At 40.2% G+C, this 19,082-nt stretch overlaps 1 protein-coding gene across 2 annotated transcripts in view; it reads right to left on the reverse strand.

Annotated features, from left to right (window-relative positions):
* Positions 1-403: 403 nt before the first annotated feature.
* LOC122790712 (receptor-interacting serine/threonine-protein kinase 2-like) overlaps positions 404-19,082 on the reverse strand; it is a 652,068-nt gene continuing 633,389 nt past the window's right edge. For both annotated transcript variants that reach the window (XM_044058268.1, XM_044058269.1), the window contains exons 10-11: positions 12,245-12,398; positions 404-2,318 (exon numbers count right to left, since the gene is read on the reverse strand). In XM_044058268.1, coding sequence (XP_043914203.1) covers positions 2,023-2,318; positions 12,245-12,398 — 450 coding nt within the window. In that variant the 3' untranslated portion in view covers positions 404-2,022. The remainder of the gene's footprint in view (positions 2,319-12,244; positions 12,399-19,082) is intronic.

Below are 19,082 nucleotides of genomic sequence, written 5' to 3' on the forward strand. Positions count from 1 at the left end.
CTGAAGATGAGAGCTGGTTTGAATCCTCACTAGATGAGGAGGAGCTACTGTGAAGCAGGCTGAAGACTGAACTTATCTTCTGGAGAGACAGGCTTTAACTTATTTTCTGAGCGCCAGCCCTTATGCTGACCTTCTAGCAGATCTCCTCATGAACAGCTCCCGCAGGCAGCCATCTTGTGAGTAAAAAAGTAAGGCAAAAGATTCAGCTTGCGGCATTTATACATATTGTTTTCTTTTCATGATAATAAAGGCAGCACAGTGGATAGCATTGTTGCCTCACAGCAAGAGGATCCCCAGTTCAATTCTCAGCTGGGGTACTTTCTGTGTGGAGTCTACATGTCTTCCCTGTGTTCACTTGGGTTCCTCTGGGTGCTCCAGTTTCCTCTCACATTCCAAAGATATGCAGTAAGTGAATAGGGCACTTTAAATTGGCCATAGGTGTGAGTGTGGGTGTGAGTGTGTGGTGTGGAAGAACAACCACGACAGAGCTAGCCACCAGGTGGTCTAAACATCGACGATTGTCACTACTGAAGTGGTACCCCGATCCCATGTGAAAAAAATGGGAAAAAGGGGTGATGGATGTGCAGCTCTTGGCTGGTAATATGATGGCACACAGTTACTTAGTGTGCTGATGTTTACACATGAATACAAGATGTTAACAAAGATAGGAAAGAGACTGTGATATGAAAAAAAAACTGTCAACCTTCTGGAAGGTAGGGGGAGTATACAGATAAATGGGGGAATACACAGACATATAACTATAATGTAATGAATGTACAACTTTCACAACGTTTAAGTTTATGCCCAACAGTTCCTGATGTCACAGTAACAGGTTTCCTCTCCATAACCCACAGTGATATGTATTCTAGATTATTATAACCCAAGGATAATGTCCCACAATGTAGCTGCACACAAGTTATCCACTTAAAAGAAATTTTTTTTTATTCTGTTTTGGTACCTGGCAGTCCAAATAGCCACAGTTAATTTTTACTGAAAGTCAATGAAAAATGCTTTGGGTATACAAAAAACAACATGAAGTGATGGCTGATAAAAAGCTCACTGTGGAAACTCGTGTAAGTACGCAGAGATTATATTAACTAACAGCAGTACATTTAATGATTATGGAGAAAAACATATAAAAAAGTACAAAATGTTAGTATTTCTTATTTACGTTATTTGAACAGAACTGAGAGACACCCAACAAGCCTGGAGACCAAGTAGACTGGGTAAGGGAAAAGATGAAAGGAAGGAAGCTGAAGACGAAATGGAGAAGCTAACTGTCAGAGAACGATAAAGGGATAATGGAGAATTGGCGATACGGTGAGATGAATAGAGGCTATGGTTAGTGTTGTGGAATGCTTGCAACTAGGATTGTGTCGGTGTGGTTTGTTTTCAGTTGTATGGATGTGTGATTGCCTGTGCAGTGGGTGATGGTTTAATACAGATGTTCCTTGTTTGAGGAAAGGGGGCAGGAAGTGAATAATTTGTGTGGTGTTGCTTGGGTTGCATGATGCGTAGCAGCATATGTGAAGTATAATGTTTATTATGTTAACATAGTATGATTATGTCAATGTGAGTGTGGATTTCTCTACGTCACAAGCAATGATTCAGTGGAGGTGTTTAAAAAAAAGATAAGGTGATAAAAAGGAGATCAGAGAGTCAGGAAGGAAAAGAGACTGGAAAGGAAACGTTTAAAATGGTGAATGAGAACGCAAACTGCGTCAAACATAAATACGTCATAATGAAGAAAGGAATTGTAGCAGTGTAAAATCTTACTTTTTGTTAAACCCACAAAACTTCCTTCAGAGAAGGAAGTGTTTGAGTAAGAGTGTAAACAGTATATAAGTCTGGATTATATACTTTCTAGCTTGAACAACAGCATTAACAGTACCCAAAATGCCGGTTGTGCAGTCGACAAAATGTATGCTATCCTTCAAAGGACAACTCAAACTTTGTTTATACAGCATTTTAATATATAGACTGCAAAATCACAGTTACTGTTCCATGTAATAGCCATTCCTTTCAGCCTTGATCCTTCAGTAAGTCTTCAACAAGAAAGTGGTCATATTCTTGAAGTAACAGGTAAAACTGATTCATTGCATCTGTTCCTTTGTTCTTTAAAAAGAGAAGAGTTTCACGCACTTTATCATGGTACACTCTTTTGCTTCTTATAATAGAATACTCAGATGAGCTGATATATGACTTTGAATACAGACTATCCAGTATAGGGTCAATATTCGATAATCGTTCCACAAGTTGTGGAAAATAGTGCATAATAAAGGGTTGCTCTTGGCCAGCAGGATATCTGTAGTCAGTATCTGCAAAAACAAACAAAAATAAACAATTAAAGCTCTGGTATAATTAAAATAAATTCTGAAGCATTTCTGTCATACTCTGTACACCACATTCTCTTTGCTGTTGATGCCATGACCTACAGAGCTTACTCACCGCACAAATCCATCTTAATAGTACACAATGGCATTAACAAAATTCTCCATAACATTTCATGAGAAACAGCTAGTAATCTACCAGGACTAATAATTAATTTTTGGCACCCTTACTGTACCCACTACTTTGTTCTCCTTTAGTAACAAGTGTGCTGAAGCTATTCACTCCTTCAAATGCTCAGGTACAGACATTAAAATCAAAGGTCAGCAAGCAATTGCTTGCTGACATACTTCAGTACTCTTTACGCTTGACAGTATAGCTGACATGGGTAAATAAATCCTTCAGCCACTGCTCAAGTATGGCCTACCACTCCTAGCCAACTTCTCTAAAAGAAACCCTTCAGAAGTAAAAATTCTATCCAATCACATCTATCAGTTTATACTACTATCCTCAACTTACATGAGCAGCACTACACACCTCTCTAGGTGGCACTAAATGTCTTCCCAATATTAAAAGTGCTGACTGACTTCTTACTTTAATCTACAAAACTATTAATTATATCCCCTGCCCACAATGTGCCATGATGCATACCTCTCAACTGTACAGATTTTCACAGAATGTCCAGATTTTTGCCTATTTTTGGTCCCTTTTTCATAAAATTGTGGTTTTCTGGAAAATTTGTGGCAAACCATTAAAGACTGAAGTTAGAAAATAATGACAGAAATTTGAGTATCAGACTTCTTACTCTTTATAAAATTCATACTAATGCAAAACCTGTTATTCTTTCAACTTTCTAAGTTTGTAAGAGCAATATTTAAAAATTGTCCCTATTTTTGATCCTTTGTCCCACTTTTATTTATGGCTTTGTCCAGATTTCTTGCTCTAAGAGGTTAAGAGGTCTGCCGTGAGGCTAACCATCCTCACCCCCACCTACAATCTATGCTCCTACTCAGAAAATGGTCCATTGCATCACAGATTTGCCAACTCACTAGGTCAAAACTGATGGGACAACTTTCAGAAACAGACCCTCAAGAGAAGAATTTAGTTCAAAATTCATAGCATATCCAGCAGACAGAGCTACATGGTACTATTTCCAAAAAGATGCATAGAAACTAATCCAAATATCTACAGCTCATATTCTAGCCCCACTTTATCAGATGACTCCAAATGCCAATTCAGTACCCCTGCTTTACACAGCAAACCCCATTGACCTTTTCAATCTACCTTAAAAATGAAATGTTATATGACTGTGCTTACATGAACAATCTAAAGTATTTAAAAATGAATGATTATATGACAGCATGTAATATGAACAACTCTTGTCATCTTTGTTACACACACATACTAAGTGGCTACCAGTAGACAGGCTCTACACAAACCTGTATAAGGTTTTACATTCACTGCAAACACATATGACAATGTTTATTGTATCCTATAACTATGTATTATGCATTTAAGCATGTGTGTATTTAATGTGCACACTTGTTTCTCTGACTGAAATGAGACTTTTTGTATTAGACTTCTACTCCAATTATAAAACTTAAATAAAATAAAAAAAACATGAGCACTGCACCCTAAGGCATAGACCTCTCTGCATTATGACATATTAAGTGAGGTAAATGTGTGTGTGTGTGTGTGTGTGTGTGTGTGTGTGTGTGTGTGTGTGTGTGTGTGTGTGTGAGTGTGTGTGTGTGTGTTTTAGCAGAGTCTTGTATATAGAAAGATTCCCACAGAATGCTAGTTAGAAACTCACATATATTAGATATCCATGAGGTCCTATTTTTTTATTACATGGGAATATAAGAGAACCGCCTGTCCAAAGTGGTTCAGAAAGTCAGTTCTTCATTAAGAGGCTCAGCACAAAGTGAGCAGAAGCTTATCAGGAGATCCTGAAAGTGTAGATTGTGGCAGCCCACTTATGGTTATTCCAAGCTGGAATCAAGGCCTGAGCAAGGTCCATAGTTTCGGTTTTTGCCTAAATGTAGCTCATTAGTAAAATATTTTGCTGGAGATAAATCCTGACAGTACTATTTTGTTTGCTTTAAAAGCTGGGTGGGCTATGTTTTTAGTTTATCTTTATGAACTAGAAGAAGAAAAGGCATTGGCACAGAAGGTGAGACAAAATGGTTTGAAATGTGGAGACCCGCTACAGCAAGTCTCATAATATGGAGACCGAATGGCTGAAAGATTGGACTTACATATACCAAGTCCAAGATGCAGTTTCTCAGAATATTCCCTTCTCTCTGAGGTATGGTGATCTTGCAGTTGGTATATATAAGTTCAGGGGATATAGGGGGAGCAGGGGGTTTGCCCCCCTGTAAAGGAGAAGAGTGATCTTCGAGATTCGCTGCTCTCCCGTGTTTTCAATCTTTTTTTTCTGCATGTTGGCACTTGGTATTTTGAGTACCAACATTTCCATAGGGAGCCAGCCAAGCCAGAAGTAGGGTACCTAAGGGAGGACTTTAACAAAATGAATACCAAAAGTGAGCTAAGCGGCAGAATGCAGTGTTCTGAGCATCTTGCTGCTACAGACAAGTAGAAAATTCAAATAAAAACAGACTCAGAAACTGGTATTTGTAAACAAAAAAGAAAAACAAAATTGATTACACATTTTGTTATTAAACACTCTTTGCAGTGGGTGGACGACATGAGGCATGAAAAGAAATTGAGAGGGTGCTCTCCGCTCCAATTAAGGTAGAGGGAGAGCAAACTGAAAGAAGCACAAACTCAGTATGCTTGACCTGACAGGAAAGACAGAAAAGCATTACCCATTGTAGGAGAGGACTTAGAAGAAGCTGCAGTGGCATTATTTTTAGGAGAAGAAACTACATCTTCCACCAACAGGTACGTTATTGAAGAAATCATTCCTGAATTAATGTCTTGACATATAAGTGTCATGCACTTTTAAAATAGCACAATGGGACAATGAGACTTTAAACACAGCAAGACAGAGAATACAATCAAGATAGTGAACAACACAGTACACTTGTGTAAGAATTTACCACAACAGTGTAAGTCCTAGAGATCACTGTTGCAGTATTTCAAATAGGTGGGTTTTCACTACTGATGTCCATCAGTGGTAGAAAGCCTAAACCTTCCATAAGCCATATGTCTGACATGACCTCAGCTTGTGAGTGTAGGCATACATAAACAGATGTCTGAGCATAAATCCTCAGATTTTCCCCAGGTCATCAGCCTGAAGATATCTGAAAAAAAAGTGGTCAGTTAAGAGAGGGAAAGATAGAACAGAAAGTAAAGGTTGCCTCAGTCCCAGAGGCTGCCAACCAGAGCAGGAGAACAGAAAACAAATGGAAGAGAAGGAAAATAAGGGAGATGGCTGATGGGAAGGAATTCTGCAGCAGTGATCAGTAAGATATCTGTTGGCATGCTAAGGTCTTACACAGCTGTACTATGTCCTGACTGAAGTCACTACTGCAGTACTCCAAACATGTAGGTGATTCCCAAAGCTTAAGAGAGTAGAAGGTTGGAAGGCTGAGAATTAAAGCTGTCTAAAAGGCCAGAAAGGACTGACCTGATGAAGGCAGCTCTGGATTTGGAAACAGCGTCAGCTGGGTAAAGGTGTGCACTAAAAACAGGTATCAGCCTTCAGTATTAATCTGGAATATACCCCCATTTTAGAAATCTCCAGAAGTGGCCAAAGAGGGCAAAGATTATTTATGGTAAGTGTAGCAAAAGGGGATGGACCTCAAAATCCAGCTAGCAATAATTTAGATACTGGCTGGCCAAGCTTAGAGTCAGGAAGGAAACAAACAGCTGATCTGACTTTCAAATCAGTTTAGTCTTGTCCAGGTAAAACCTGGGCTATCTGTACACATCCAGGAAATGTAGAATTCTTACCCCTGTGTTTTGCAGGTTGGGAAAGAAAGTAGGTAGGTTGATAGCCTAATTAAGGGACATCTCATTTACCACTTTAGGCATGACTGAAGGACTGACCTTCAGGGATACTTGGTCCTTATAGAAAAGAAGGAAGGGTTGAATAGCCATTAGAGCCTGAAACCTGCCTAGCAGACATGAGAGCTACAAACAAAATGGATTTCCAGGTGCAGAACCTGAGAGTGGAAGAACCCACTGGTTCAAAAGGAGGTAAAATAAGCTTTTTCAGCACATAGTTAAGATCCCTGTGGAGAGACACATGTTTCCTCAAGGGATTTAAGTGCAGGACCTCTTTTAAAAATTGCTTAAACTCAAGCCTGGACATAAGAGACGAATTAAGAGGAAGACAAGCTGAAATAGCTGAAAGGTGGGCTTTTATAAATGAATATGCCAATCCACCTTTCAGGGGCCCATACAAATAAGACAGAATAAGATGAACCTCAGATTTTATTGGGTGTAGATGCTTAGCTTGACTCCAGATTAGAAACATCTTCCATTTGGCTGTATAGGATTTTTAGGGAGTGAGCTTCCTTTCTTCTGGAAGAAAACAAAGCATGTCCTCAGAAAACTAGAGTGTCTGGAAGGGATCAGAATCCTTTCATCTGTAAGGTGAGTTTGAAAGAAGACAGATTGCAATGAAGCAATGAGCGCTTCTGTTGTTTGAGCAGGTCCACCTTGTGAGGTAGCTTGTGGTGAGTGCCCTGGCTAAGAGATAGAGAAGGGGAGAAACCAATGCTGCCTTGGCAAAAAGAGAATTACCGCCAGAATTCTTGTTCTTTTCTTTTTGTATTTTTCACAAAACCTTTGGGAGCAGAGGTAGTGGAGGTGAGGCATAAAGAAACTTGCATGTCCACTGGAATGACAAGGCATCAGCCCTTCAAGCATGTGGGCAAGGTGTCCTTGTGCAAAAGAGAGAGATCTGTTTGTTATTCTCTGTGTCAAAAATGTCTATCTGTGGTGTATACCATTTGTGGACTATGTTTTGGAATACCTCACTGTTAAGTATCCATTTATGGGGGACTTCCACTGACCTGCTAAGGGAGTCTGTCAGGACATTGTCCTGAGTGAATGTATACTACTTGAAGAGAAATATTCACTTTTATGGCCAGGTCCCAACCAATCTTAGCCAATCTGCACAGTTCATAACATCTTGTCCCTCTTTGTTTGCCTAAATACCATAGACTGTTGCACTGTCTCTGAGCATGTTTGGATGTTCTGATTTCCAGGGATAGGAAAATACTTTAAGGTTCTTAATGAGAGCTTGCATCACCTTTGGGTTGATGTGTTCTGTCTTAAGAATGGATTGCCAGCAACACTGGATCTTGTAAGTCCTTTTCCATGCCTCCTCCCCCAAGCTTTGTCTAAAGAGTCTGTGTGCAGCTCTTGACTTGCAGTCTGCATCTTGAAAGGGAGCCCTGGATTGAGATTCACTTGTGAGACATGCCAAAGGATCTCCTTCTTCTGACACAGTATGAGGGAAATCTGTGTGCCATAGGGTGAGAGTGTTGAGACTATGCATTTTTCAGGTACCACTGAATTTTCCACATATGCAGCCTGGCAAGTGATAGCACAGGAATGATTACTGTAATGTAGCTGTGCTCTGAAAAACTCCATTACTGAGCAGAATTGGAAAAGTAAGAGCTGTTGGAAATATGTTGTGAGATTTTGTACCTTCTCCTGGGGAAAAAGGCCTGCATCTTTTTGTGTCTAGTCTGCAACCCAAGAAACAGGTCTTGAGTGGACTCAAGGAAAACATTTTTGAAACTGAGAATGAAATCCAGTCACAGGAGGAGGATGAACCTGAGATGCTGTAAAAGAGTCTGAGGTGATGAAGCCTGGATTAGCAAATCATCTAGGTAACGGAATATCTGTATTCCCCAAGTCCTGCAAAAGATAATTACTACAGCTATGCACTTTGTGAAAGCTCTTGGAGCAGCAGAAAATCTGAATGCAAAGCAGAAAACTGAAAATGTGATGACCAAGTAGAAAACCTCAGAAATTTCCTGCAAGATGGATGTATGGAGATATGTTGGTTCAAATCCATCAGGTTCAGGGACACTAGGAAGGCCAGAGGAAAGATAAATGGAAGAAGGGTCTGAAGAGACAACATTTTGAAAGAGGGTACCTTGAGAAAGGTACTGACTCCTGTATGGGTCCCCACTGTTCTTTTCATGGAAACAGGAACAGACTGGAATAGAACCCTCTTCCTACAAAGTAAGGGGAAATTGTCCTGTTATGTCTTGATCGGGTAAGGCCTGTAAGATGGGTGGAAGAAGATGTAATTGGTCATGGGAAGGGGGCAGAATGCCTTCGAAAGGAGGGAGTTCTTTCCTGGACACACTGTATCCTCATTTGATAATGGTGGGAACCCATTTGTCTGATGTGATCAGCTACCAGTTTTTGAAAGAGAAGTTGAGCCTGTTGTTAAGTGGGAGTTTGGTACCAAGGAGGATGGGGGAAGGAGGAAGATAGTCACAGTGACTTATCAGAGAAGGAAGGATTCCCTGATTGGGAGTCCCTTTCAGATTTGTCCTGGAACCTTTTCCTAGGTGTCTTCTTATGTTACTTGGCAGGGTAGTTCCTCTGGTGTTTCAGCACAGAGGTAAGAAGAATTTGTCTGCAGTCTTTCATAGCTTTGCCTTGTTCTTACAATGTCTTGAGTAAGACAGATGCCTGTGATCTAAACAAAAGATTCCTGTCAAGAGGGATATAGTTTTGCCTTGAAAGCTCCAGGGAGAGGCTGAGTGTATAGCCATGCATATCTCCTAATAACTGAACCAGTAGCAGCTGCTATGGAAGAGACCTCAGCAGGCCCTGGAAAAGATAGTGGCTTGACTACCATTATGGCCTTAAACCATCCCTGTGAAAAATCCAACCACTCTTTTCCTTGGATGTCTGAGGGGAAGAAATATATTTTTTGTTTCTTCTTTGTAGGTGTGACATCTGTTTTATCTAAACATGTGGGTTCTGACAACTTAATGTACCTCAATGAGCAACCCTGGAATTTCCTCTCTGCACTTTATATTATATCTACCTACATGAGAAGCTTGAACCAACAAAGAAATAACCTGTGGTTTTGAATTTTTCACTTCCATATCAGTAACAGCCTTCGCCAGACTGCTAAGGACAGACAAAAGGTATTTGGTCATGGGAGTCTGATAATTAAAGGCATGAAGGCCAGGCCAGAGGAGCCATAGACATTTTTCTCCAACTGTCCATATCCTTTCTGTTCTTGTCTGAAGGAAGGCATTAGCAGAAAGTACAAGTTTAGATGGCTTATCTGAGGCTAAGGAAACAGAAGGATCAACAACTAGATTTTTGAAAATAAACTTGAGACTATCTGAAACATTATAGGATCTATCAGGCATGGATGCGGGGAGTCAGGAGTAAAGGACATGGATGCAAAAGCATCAAGGAAAGCCTCCAGAACTGGCTGTACAGGAGGGGCTGGACTTCCTACTTGTAAAAGGATGTAGTACCTTTTCTGAATGTCAGAAATCTGTCTAGAATCCCACTTAAAATGTTTCATCATGTTCACAATAGTCTCCCCATAAAGGTGCTTTGTCAGGGGAGATCGGTATCCTTGCCATCACAGCAGACCTATCCAGGTGAGTGGATTTCAGAGCAGTATGCTAAAGACTGATCATTTGAATGTGAAGCTCCCTCCTCATCCTCTGAGGAAAACTCCACAGTAATCTTCTGAGGAGTGGGCAAAGCAGTGAAGGAAGGAGGCTTGAGATCCATAATGGCCTTGTGTATGGCCCTGAGGAAAGTCCATCCACTCCTTCTCCGGCTCCAACTCCTAATGTACCTTATTGAGAGATCCTGGAATCTCTTCTCTTACTAAAATCTGAGGGATACCTAACAGGCCTTCTGATATACTGATCCATGATTTCCCCTTCCCCATTGTGAAAGCAATCATTTCAGACATGTAGTTCACATATACATACCAGCCTCCAATATGGTCGCAATAGAGGATGTCTGAGGAATTGTCGAATGTACATTGGTTCTGCAACTTCAGCAGGGATGTCGAAATCTGACTGGGCAGAAATAGCTTCAGGCCTAGGCCTATTAGGCTTTTTCTATGGAGTGGTGTGTAATCATGTGTGGAGGGGTCTGCCATCTTAGACTGTGCTAAATGCTTAAGGCAATGAGTCTCTAATAAAGTATTCAACAATGACAATCATGAACAATGTTTGTAATCATGCTCTGTATCTAAGCAAAAAGGGCACTGGAAATGGAGGTCTTTGTAGGGTATCTGCCTACCACACTCACAATTTCCTTTCCTAGCTGACATCTAACAAAATCACAGATCAATAGGATTATACAGAAAAGGAATGTTCTCCAACGGGACACACATGTGAATCCATAAAGGCTTACGATACAAACAATGATGAGAAGATCAGACTGGCATGTGCAACATCTGCTTTTGGGTTGGTGGTGAGACAGTCTGAGGTCTCATATTTCTTATAATTTGCCTTCAGTTTCTATATGAAATGACACTACCTCTATTCTGACACATTTTGTGTAATGCAGGTGTAAATGCAATATGCACTGAATAAAACATATCAAGACTACTGACACACATCATAGAAGAGGATATGGATAAGAAATAATTGCTGATTCAGTTTAAATCCAGGAAAACTATACTTGGATAGGATAATGGACAATGTTAAATCTGTATCACTAATTATAATATGTGTGAAAAAACATATTTTGACCTGCTGACTCCACAGATTAATGGAGTAAAGTCTTAACTATAACTTAAGTTCAAAAATCATCTTGGGGGGCACTGAAGGATAAAGTCAAGACTGTGACCCAGACAACCCAACATCAATTAGCATCTCAGGAAGCTGTAAGAGCTGGTTATGGATGAGAGAATCATGACTTAAGTTGGCACACCTTGGGACGGAGAGTTTTGGTGACTCTCCTCCCTGTGATGACCTGACACTCCAGGGGAGTGACATAGGCTGTCCCACCCCCAAGAACAAGCACCTGAGGGCAGTGATATGAATGGGTCTGTTCAACTCAGTGAAGTAGTCCTTATAGAGGTGTGCCAGGGACAGGGTATGCATCCATACCAGGGCCAGATGTGGTTCCTACATGCAGAGCTCATGTCACAACCATTGGAGGGGTTAGGCAGCACTTTAAAATAAAACTGACTTAATGGCAGCAAGGATAATAGCCCCATGACTTGTTCTCACCTCAAGGGGAATGAATGGGTTAAGAAGAGCTCTCCCCCATGAGGAATGACTGGGCCAATCATTAATGGGAAGCTGATGATCATTAGGCAGTGGGTGGAGCTCACCAAAGAGGTTAGGAGAAAGTGTTGAACATTGGCCAACCCATCCTGGTAGGGACAATAGGAAGAGCAGGTTGCCATGTTCTGTTGTGCTGGTGACACCTGGTGAAGAATAGGCGGGGAAGCATCAGGAGCACTGGACTAAAAACAAGCTGTTAATGCCAAAAGAGTACTTTCTATTGTACCCAGAGTCAGTGCAGCACTGGGCCTGTCCTACATCTCCTGTCACATTAGAATGTATACTAAATCACTGAATGGAGGAGGGTATTGCTAAGACATAACTCTCCAAGGAAATGTTAAGGATCAATCTGAACCTAGAGATAACCCGTCTTCGCCCTTGGCAGTCTTAGTAAATCAGGACTCCATCTTTTGGGCCTGTCTATTTATGAGGACCAGTCCCGATCTAACCTGGTAAGTTAAGTACTCTGGTTTGAGAGTATAGGGGGTTCTCGTATAAGTGACAGATGTTTAGATGTTCAGAGTGCCACTAGGGGGAAAAAATGGATTTTGGCCTGGTGGTGTACCAGTTTTCAAGATTTAGATCCAGGCCTAAGAATTTGTCATATAGAAATCTTAGTGCTCTGATCTTGAGGAAACTGTCTATTGTACAGCAGTAGTTATAAAATATTATGCAGTCTAAGATCCATCAGCCATCCTTACCGCTATCAGTAGAAATGATGCTTCTCCCAGAAGATGATGACTCTGGGTTCTGCTGAAGAATGACACCAGACTCCTGTTCAAATTGATTTCTGATGCTGCCATCTTTTGAGTCTTTCTGTTCTTGGATTCTGCTTTCTGATGAGCCTTGCTGAGTCTGAAAATGAAGTACAAGGCATGGTAAAATGTACTACTTAAAGTGTATTATGGTCTGGCACAGCACACCCTTGCTTCAGTAGTTTTAATTAAATGCACCAATGATAGCAAAAATATCAATTACACTTTAATTAAACCTTCCAGTATTTAACAGCTTATATTAAGGATTCCCTACAAAGCACAGACTCTCAATCTCCTCAGCAAACCAGATAATCAATTAGCAAATTTATCAAAAAATAATATTTTTTGCAGGGGACCTGACCTTCTATACCCCCATATAAGGAGCTTCATCTTTCACACCCCTCACTCCATAGTTTGCAACCATGTAGAAAACAGCCACCCAAAAAAGGGTTGCAGCTTCTAAGGATGCAACAGCATCCTTGTTTTCTCATTAAAAAATGGACTACATTACAGGAGAATCATAACTGCAATTGGATGTAACCCGAAGAGTTGATGTTTACACTGATAAGTTGGTGTTCACTTGGTTACTTTTGTGAACATGTAAGGAAGCCTACATCAGTAGTCAATCTTACTAATAATTCATTTTGTCTCACTCTACTGGTGATTGTATGTATAAACAGCTGGTGACTGTACTTATAAACAGCTTTGCATCCCCTGGCAACATACTGTTGCCATGAGTAAACATTATGCGGAGAAAACATGTAAAATAAATTTCAAATGCATAGTTCTTGACTGTTTAAAGTCTAATGTACATATTGCCAATGTTGAAGAAGAATTAGGGTGGTTGGAGTATTGTTGGCAAGTTAGATTAAATGCTTGTTTCCCTCCAGGATTAAATAATAGGGAAGAATTTATAATGCATTTAAAAAGGAAGGGGCTGAAGCATTGACTTTATATGATTTTATATGATTTAGTTTATATACTTCATATATGAATTTTATAAGCATTTTATATGTTTCATGAATGATTATTTATTTAGGATAGTTGATATATATTGTGAAGCTTATATTTATACTATGAAGTATTGTTAAATGTTGGTCATATAATGTAATACTGCATTTTTAAAACATAATAGGCAATTGATTTTTCAAAGTAGGTAATCACCTATTAATTATATAAATTGTGTGTTTTTAAGACAAAGCCTTAGTCTGAAGAAGTCTCCAGTCAAGGAGATGAAAGTGCTTACTATTGGCTTTGAATTTATTAATGAATTTACTACCGGCTTTGAATTTGGAATCAAGTGTTTTCTTCAGCCTGACACAGCTTTATTATTTTTCTGGGGTTTGTTTTTTTTTGGATACTGTTGTTTTACATAATAATTTACTGCATTTACTGTAGCAACAGACAGTGAAGTAACAAAGTACACAAAGAAGCAAATGTAATGCACTTTGTTTTGACTATCAATCATTCCAAAGAATGGACAGAAAGAAACTCTCTAAAACATGTAAGAAAAATACACAATAAACAAATATATAATATATGCATGGATACATACATAATCAAATTAAAAAAATTGACTGACTAGTCCAGATACCGTAAACAATCACACACTAGTAAACTGCTGGGTAAATTATGAAGTATATATAATTAATGACGTTACAGGTGGACTTTTAAGAGCTACGCAGATGATAAGTATTTTTATAAATACATTTATTTAAAGACTGCATGCATATGTACAACAGTTTATGATGCATTTGAGAAACTGATAAGGAGAAAAAGGGAAGTGTAGTGGAGAAGAAATGAAATGTGTTGGAAGGAATATAAAGTGAGTTTGTTACGTAAAGCATCCATATCACTGAACTGGGGGAAGCGAGTAGAAAGAGTTAAGATAAAAGTTGATTAACAAGCAGGGAAAAAACAATGAGGCAGACAGGGTGAAGCAGGTACATTTAAAGAGGAGAATGAGGCAAGAGAAGAGATGAAGGATGTAGAAGTGGAACATGATGGGTTGCTGACAAGTTGGATGAAATAAATAATGCAGTAAAAGACACAGTAGGATAAAATGAGCAACTGTATTAGTGGAAGACTAATTAAAAATAGAAATGAACTAGCAAACTGGCTAGGGAGGAAACAATGCAGTGTATAAGAGGAGAAAGTTGAAAAAAGATGAGCAAGTAAATAGAATAGGCAGTGAAAAGGTAAGACAGTAAGCATTGTGTTAAAAATAATGAGGTTGTAGTAGGGGAAATTGAGAAAATAAAGAGAAGGGGAGGGGAAAAATATAAACAGAATTTTTATGACATAAATTGGGCAATGTCTGTAATGTGGAACTACAACATTTTCATTTTCAATAATGCTTACATTAACAGTAAAAGCTACAGTTATACATGTTCAGAATGCTTTCAAAATCAAATTATTCCAGCTAATTTTAGATGGTGAGTCAAGGTGAGTTTTGAATAGAAGCTAGAAAGTAGAGAGTGACTGGCAGTTTGCACAGTTAATAGATAAAGAATCCCATAGTCTGTTACATGAAAACTGTAGGATCGTTATGAAAGTGATATACACTTACAGCCACTTCAAACATTACTGTGCTGCTAGAGAAGAGATTCTAGCTTCATTTCTTTGTTTGCATGATATTTACTAGAGATGGACATAGGTTCATAGGTGTGTACTAGGCTAATGGCCCTAGAGCCTTTACAAGCCTAGCCCATAGGATTACTCTGGCATCGTGCCACCTAACCTTACTTCCCAGTGCCTCTGTTGAGTATAGTCACATTGGAGTGATCCCCGGGGTGAATTTTCTATTTCCCATCCTCTCATCAATATTTCTCTTGAACAGGGCCAGTGAGGTGCTCTGTTTGACATGTATGGGAAATCTATTCCAAAGCATGGGCAGTCTCTGGGTTATGAACCTGTCCCTCCAGCACATTCTGTTGATTGCGGTAATGAGGTTGAGGTCTCTGGAGCGTGTGATGCTGAGGGATTGGGATTTCTTTAGATGCAGCATTTCTAACAGAGCTGGTTAGACATGGCTTTGTACGTCACCTGTAAGTAAGTGATATGAGACAGAGAATAGTTGGAGTTTTTTGAGCCTGTCCATATGGGAGAAGTGTTTAAGGCCTAGGATCTTCTTAAACAGGTACTTTTGTGGCCTCTCCAGTTGTTGCAGGTGTCTAGTGAGGTACATGCCAAATGGGGCACTATACTCGATTATTGGCCTAATGAGGGAAGAGTAGAGGGAGACAATGACCTCTTTCTTCCTGGATTCAAAATCCTTAGCAATGAGATGTGCCACATAGAAGGACTTTCCGACCACAGTGGCAATGTGGTGGTAAAAACAGAGGTTGCTGTCAATCTGTGTTCCCAGATCTCTTATAACAACTTATGTGCTTTCTGTTTTGTCCAGCCATATTACTTAATGTGATGAAAAATGTGTGTTCAAACAGTAATTCAAATAAATGAGAGTTACTGATTCAAGCAAAACACGCAGTAGGTGTTAGGTATGTCTTAGTTCACAAATAGTACCCATCATTTTATGACTTTTCATTATGCCTTCATCAATATGCATAGAACACTGACATAAAATTATTCTGAGACATCTAGCAGATGAAATGATTTGTACTACATTGGAGGCTGAGGCTGAAAAAGAGTGCAGGAAGTGAAATGCTAGATTTAAGGGTAAAAAACATTCACCAAGTTTTGTTTACATTTAAATACAAAGCTGAAAGGGACAATGAGACAATCGAAGAGAAAAATTATGTGTCTATGCCATCATGTGGCCTGAATCTGTGGTGGGCATCAGGGACTAGGTTGTCATAACTGCTAAATTACTGGTATTGTACTACTCTCTCTAGTAGTTCAGACAAAGTAACAAAACTTGGTCCAAACTTGGAAAAAATACATTAGCACTACCCTTAAGATGGGACCGGATAACAGGACAACTGCATGGGAACAGAGGGGATGAGGAAGTGATGGGTAGGTATGGTGTTAAACAAAGGAATGCAGAAGGTCAGATGGTAGTGGATTTTGCGAAAAGGATGGACATGGCTGTGGTGAATACGTATTTTAACAAGAGGGAGGAGCATAGGGTGACATACAAGAGCAGAGGAGGATGCACACAGGTGGATTATATCCTATGTAGGAGGGACAGTTTGAAGGAGACTGGAGACTGTAAAGTGGTGACCGGGGAAAATGTAGTTAGGCAGCATAGGATGGTTTGTAAGATGACGTTGGTGATCAAGAAGAGGAGGAGGAGTGTGAGGGCAGCATCAAGGATCAAATGGTGGAAACTGAAAAAGGGTGATTGTGAGGCAGAGTTCAGGGAAGAGTTAAGACAGGCACTGGGTGGCAGTGAAGAGTTACCAAACAGCTGGGTAACTACAGCAGAGCTAGTAAGGGAGACAGCTAGAAAGGTGCTTGGTATGACATCTGGACAGAGGAAGGATGACAAGGAGACATGGTGATGGAATGAGGAAGTACAGGAGAGTATACAGAGAAAGACGTTGGCAAAGAAGAAGTGGGATTGTCAGAGAAATGAAGAAAGCAGACAGAAGTATAAGGAGATGAGGTGCATGGCAAAGAGAGGTGGTGAAGGCTAAGGATAAGGGATATGAAGATTTGTATGAAAGGCTGGATACTAAGGAGGGAGAAAAGGACATGTACCTATTGGCTAGACAGAGGGACTGAGCTAGGAAAGATATGCAGCAGGTAAAGGTGATAAAGGATAATGAGGGAAACATACTTACAAGTGAGGAGAGTGTGTTGAGCAGATGGAAAGAGTACTTTGAGGGGATGATGAATGAAGAGAATGAGAGGGAGAGAAGGTTGGATGATGTGGGAATAGTGAATCATGAAGTGCAATGGATTAGCAAGGAGGAAGTAAGGATAGCTATGAAGAGGATGAAGAATGGAAAGGCTGTTGGTCCAGATGACATACCTGTGGAAGCATGGAGGTGTTTAGGTGAAATGGCAGTGGAGTTTTTAACCAGATTGTTTAATGAAATTTTGGAAAGTGAGAGGATGCCTGAGGAAGGGAGAAAAAGTGTTTTGGTACCGATTTTTAAGAATAAGGGTGATGTGTAGAGCTATAGTAACTACAGAGGGATTAAACTGATCAGTCACAGCATGAAGTTATGGGAAAGAGTAGTGGAAGCTAGGTTAAGAAGGGAGGTGATGATTAGTGATCAGCAGTATGGTTTCATGCCAGGAAAGAGCACTACAGATGCAATGTTTGCTCTGAGAGTGTTGATGGAGAAGTACAGAGAAGGTCAGAAGGAGTTGCATTGTGTTTTTGTAGACTTAGAGAAAGCATATGACAGGGTGTCTAGAGAGGAGTTGTGGTATTGTATGAGGAAGTCAGGAGTGTCAGAGAAGTATGCAAGAGTGGTACAGGATATGTACGAGGGTAGTGTGACAGCGCTGAGGTCTGCGGTGGGAGTGATGGATGCATTTAAGGTGGAGGTGGGATTACATCAAGGATCAGCTCTGAGCCCTTTCTTATTTGCAATGGTGATGGACAGGTTGACAGATGAGATCAGACCGAAGTCCCCATGGACTATGATGTTTGCAGATGACATTGTGATCTGTAGTGAGAGTAGGGAACAGGTGGAGGAGACCCTGGAGAGATGGAGATATGTTCTAGAGAGAAGAGGAATGAAGGTCAGCAGGACTAAGACAGAATATATGTGTGCGAATGAGAGGGAGGATAGAGGAATGGTGAGGATGCAAGGAGTAGAGGTGGCGAAGGATGAGTTTAAATGCTTGGGATCAATAGTTCAGAATAACGGTGACTGTGGAAGAGAGGTGAAGAAGACAGTACAGGCAGGATGGAGTGGGTGGAGAAGAGTGTCAGGAGTGATTTGTGACAGACGAGTACCAGTAAGAGTGAAAGGGCAGGTCTACAAGAGGGTAGTGAGATCAGCTATGTTATATGGGTTGGAGACAGTGGCACTGACAAAAAGGCAGTAGTTAGAGCTGGATGTGGCAGAGTTAAAGATGTTAAGATTTGCACTGGGTGTGGTGAGGGTGGACAGGATTAGGAATAAATATATTAGTGGGTCAGCCCAGGTAGGAAGGTTTGGAGACAAAGCCAGACAGGCAAGATTACATTGGTTTGGACATGTGCTGAGGAGGGATGCTGAGTATATTGGGAAAAAGATGCTAAGGATGAAGCTACCAGGTAACAGGAAAAGAGGAAGGCCTAAGATAAGCTTTATGGATGTGGTGAGAGAGGACATGCAGGTGGTTGGTGTGACAGAGCAAGATGCAGAGGACAGGAAGAAATGGAAACAGATGATCCGTTGTGGCGACCCCTAATGGGAACAGCCGAAAGAAGATGATGGGTCTAGATGACTGAAACAAATATTTCACACATTTTTCTGTTAAATGGGATAGTTACAGGGTAGTCTACTTCAGTCATGCTAAGTTGCTGCATTTTGGTGTTGGTTGTTGGCTAAATGAAATGAAAGCCCCTTATAGGACACCAAAGGTATGACTACACTTGGGGATAGAACAGAAGTTCTTTACACACAATAATACTTCTGCATGTACTTTATTTCCTGTGACATATATAATTCAGACCTTTAAATAAGATTACGGGAGGCATTCAACTACTTTGTGACAGGTTAGTTTAGGAAAGCAAAACTGGAAGAATTATGAAGAACAGACTTAAGGCTCACAGGAAACTTGAAGGCCAGGTATCGGGTGATACGGGACCACTACAAATACTATGCAAAGGATGAGAAGAACATAAAATAAAAAAAATTGGCACGGGTTCCCAGGGAAA

This window comes from Protopterus annectens, chromosome 16.part0, assembly GCF_019279795.1.
Source record: "Protopterus annectens isolate FY-2018-M chromosome 16.part0, PAN1.0, whole genome shotgun sequence".
NCBI lineage: Eukaryota > Metazoa > Chordata > Ceratodontiformes > Protopteridae > Protopterus > Protopterus annectens.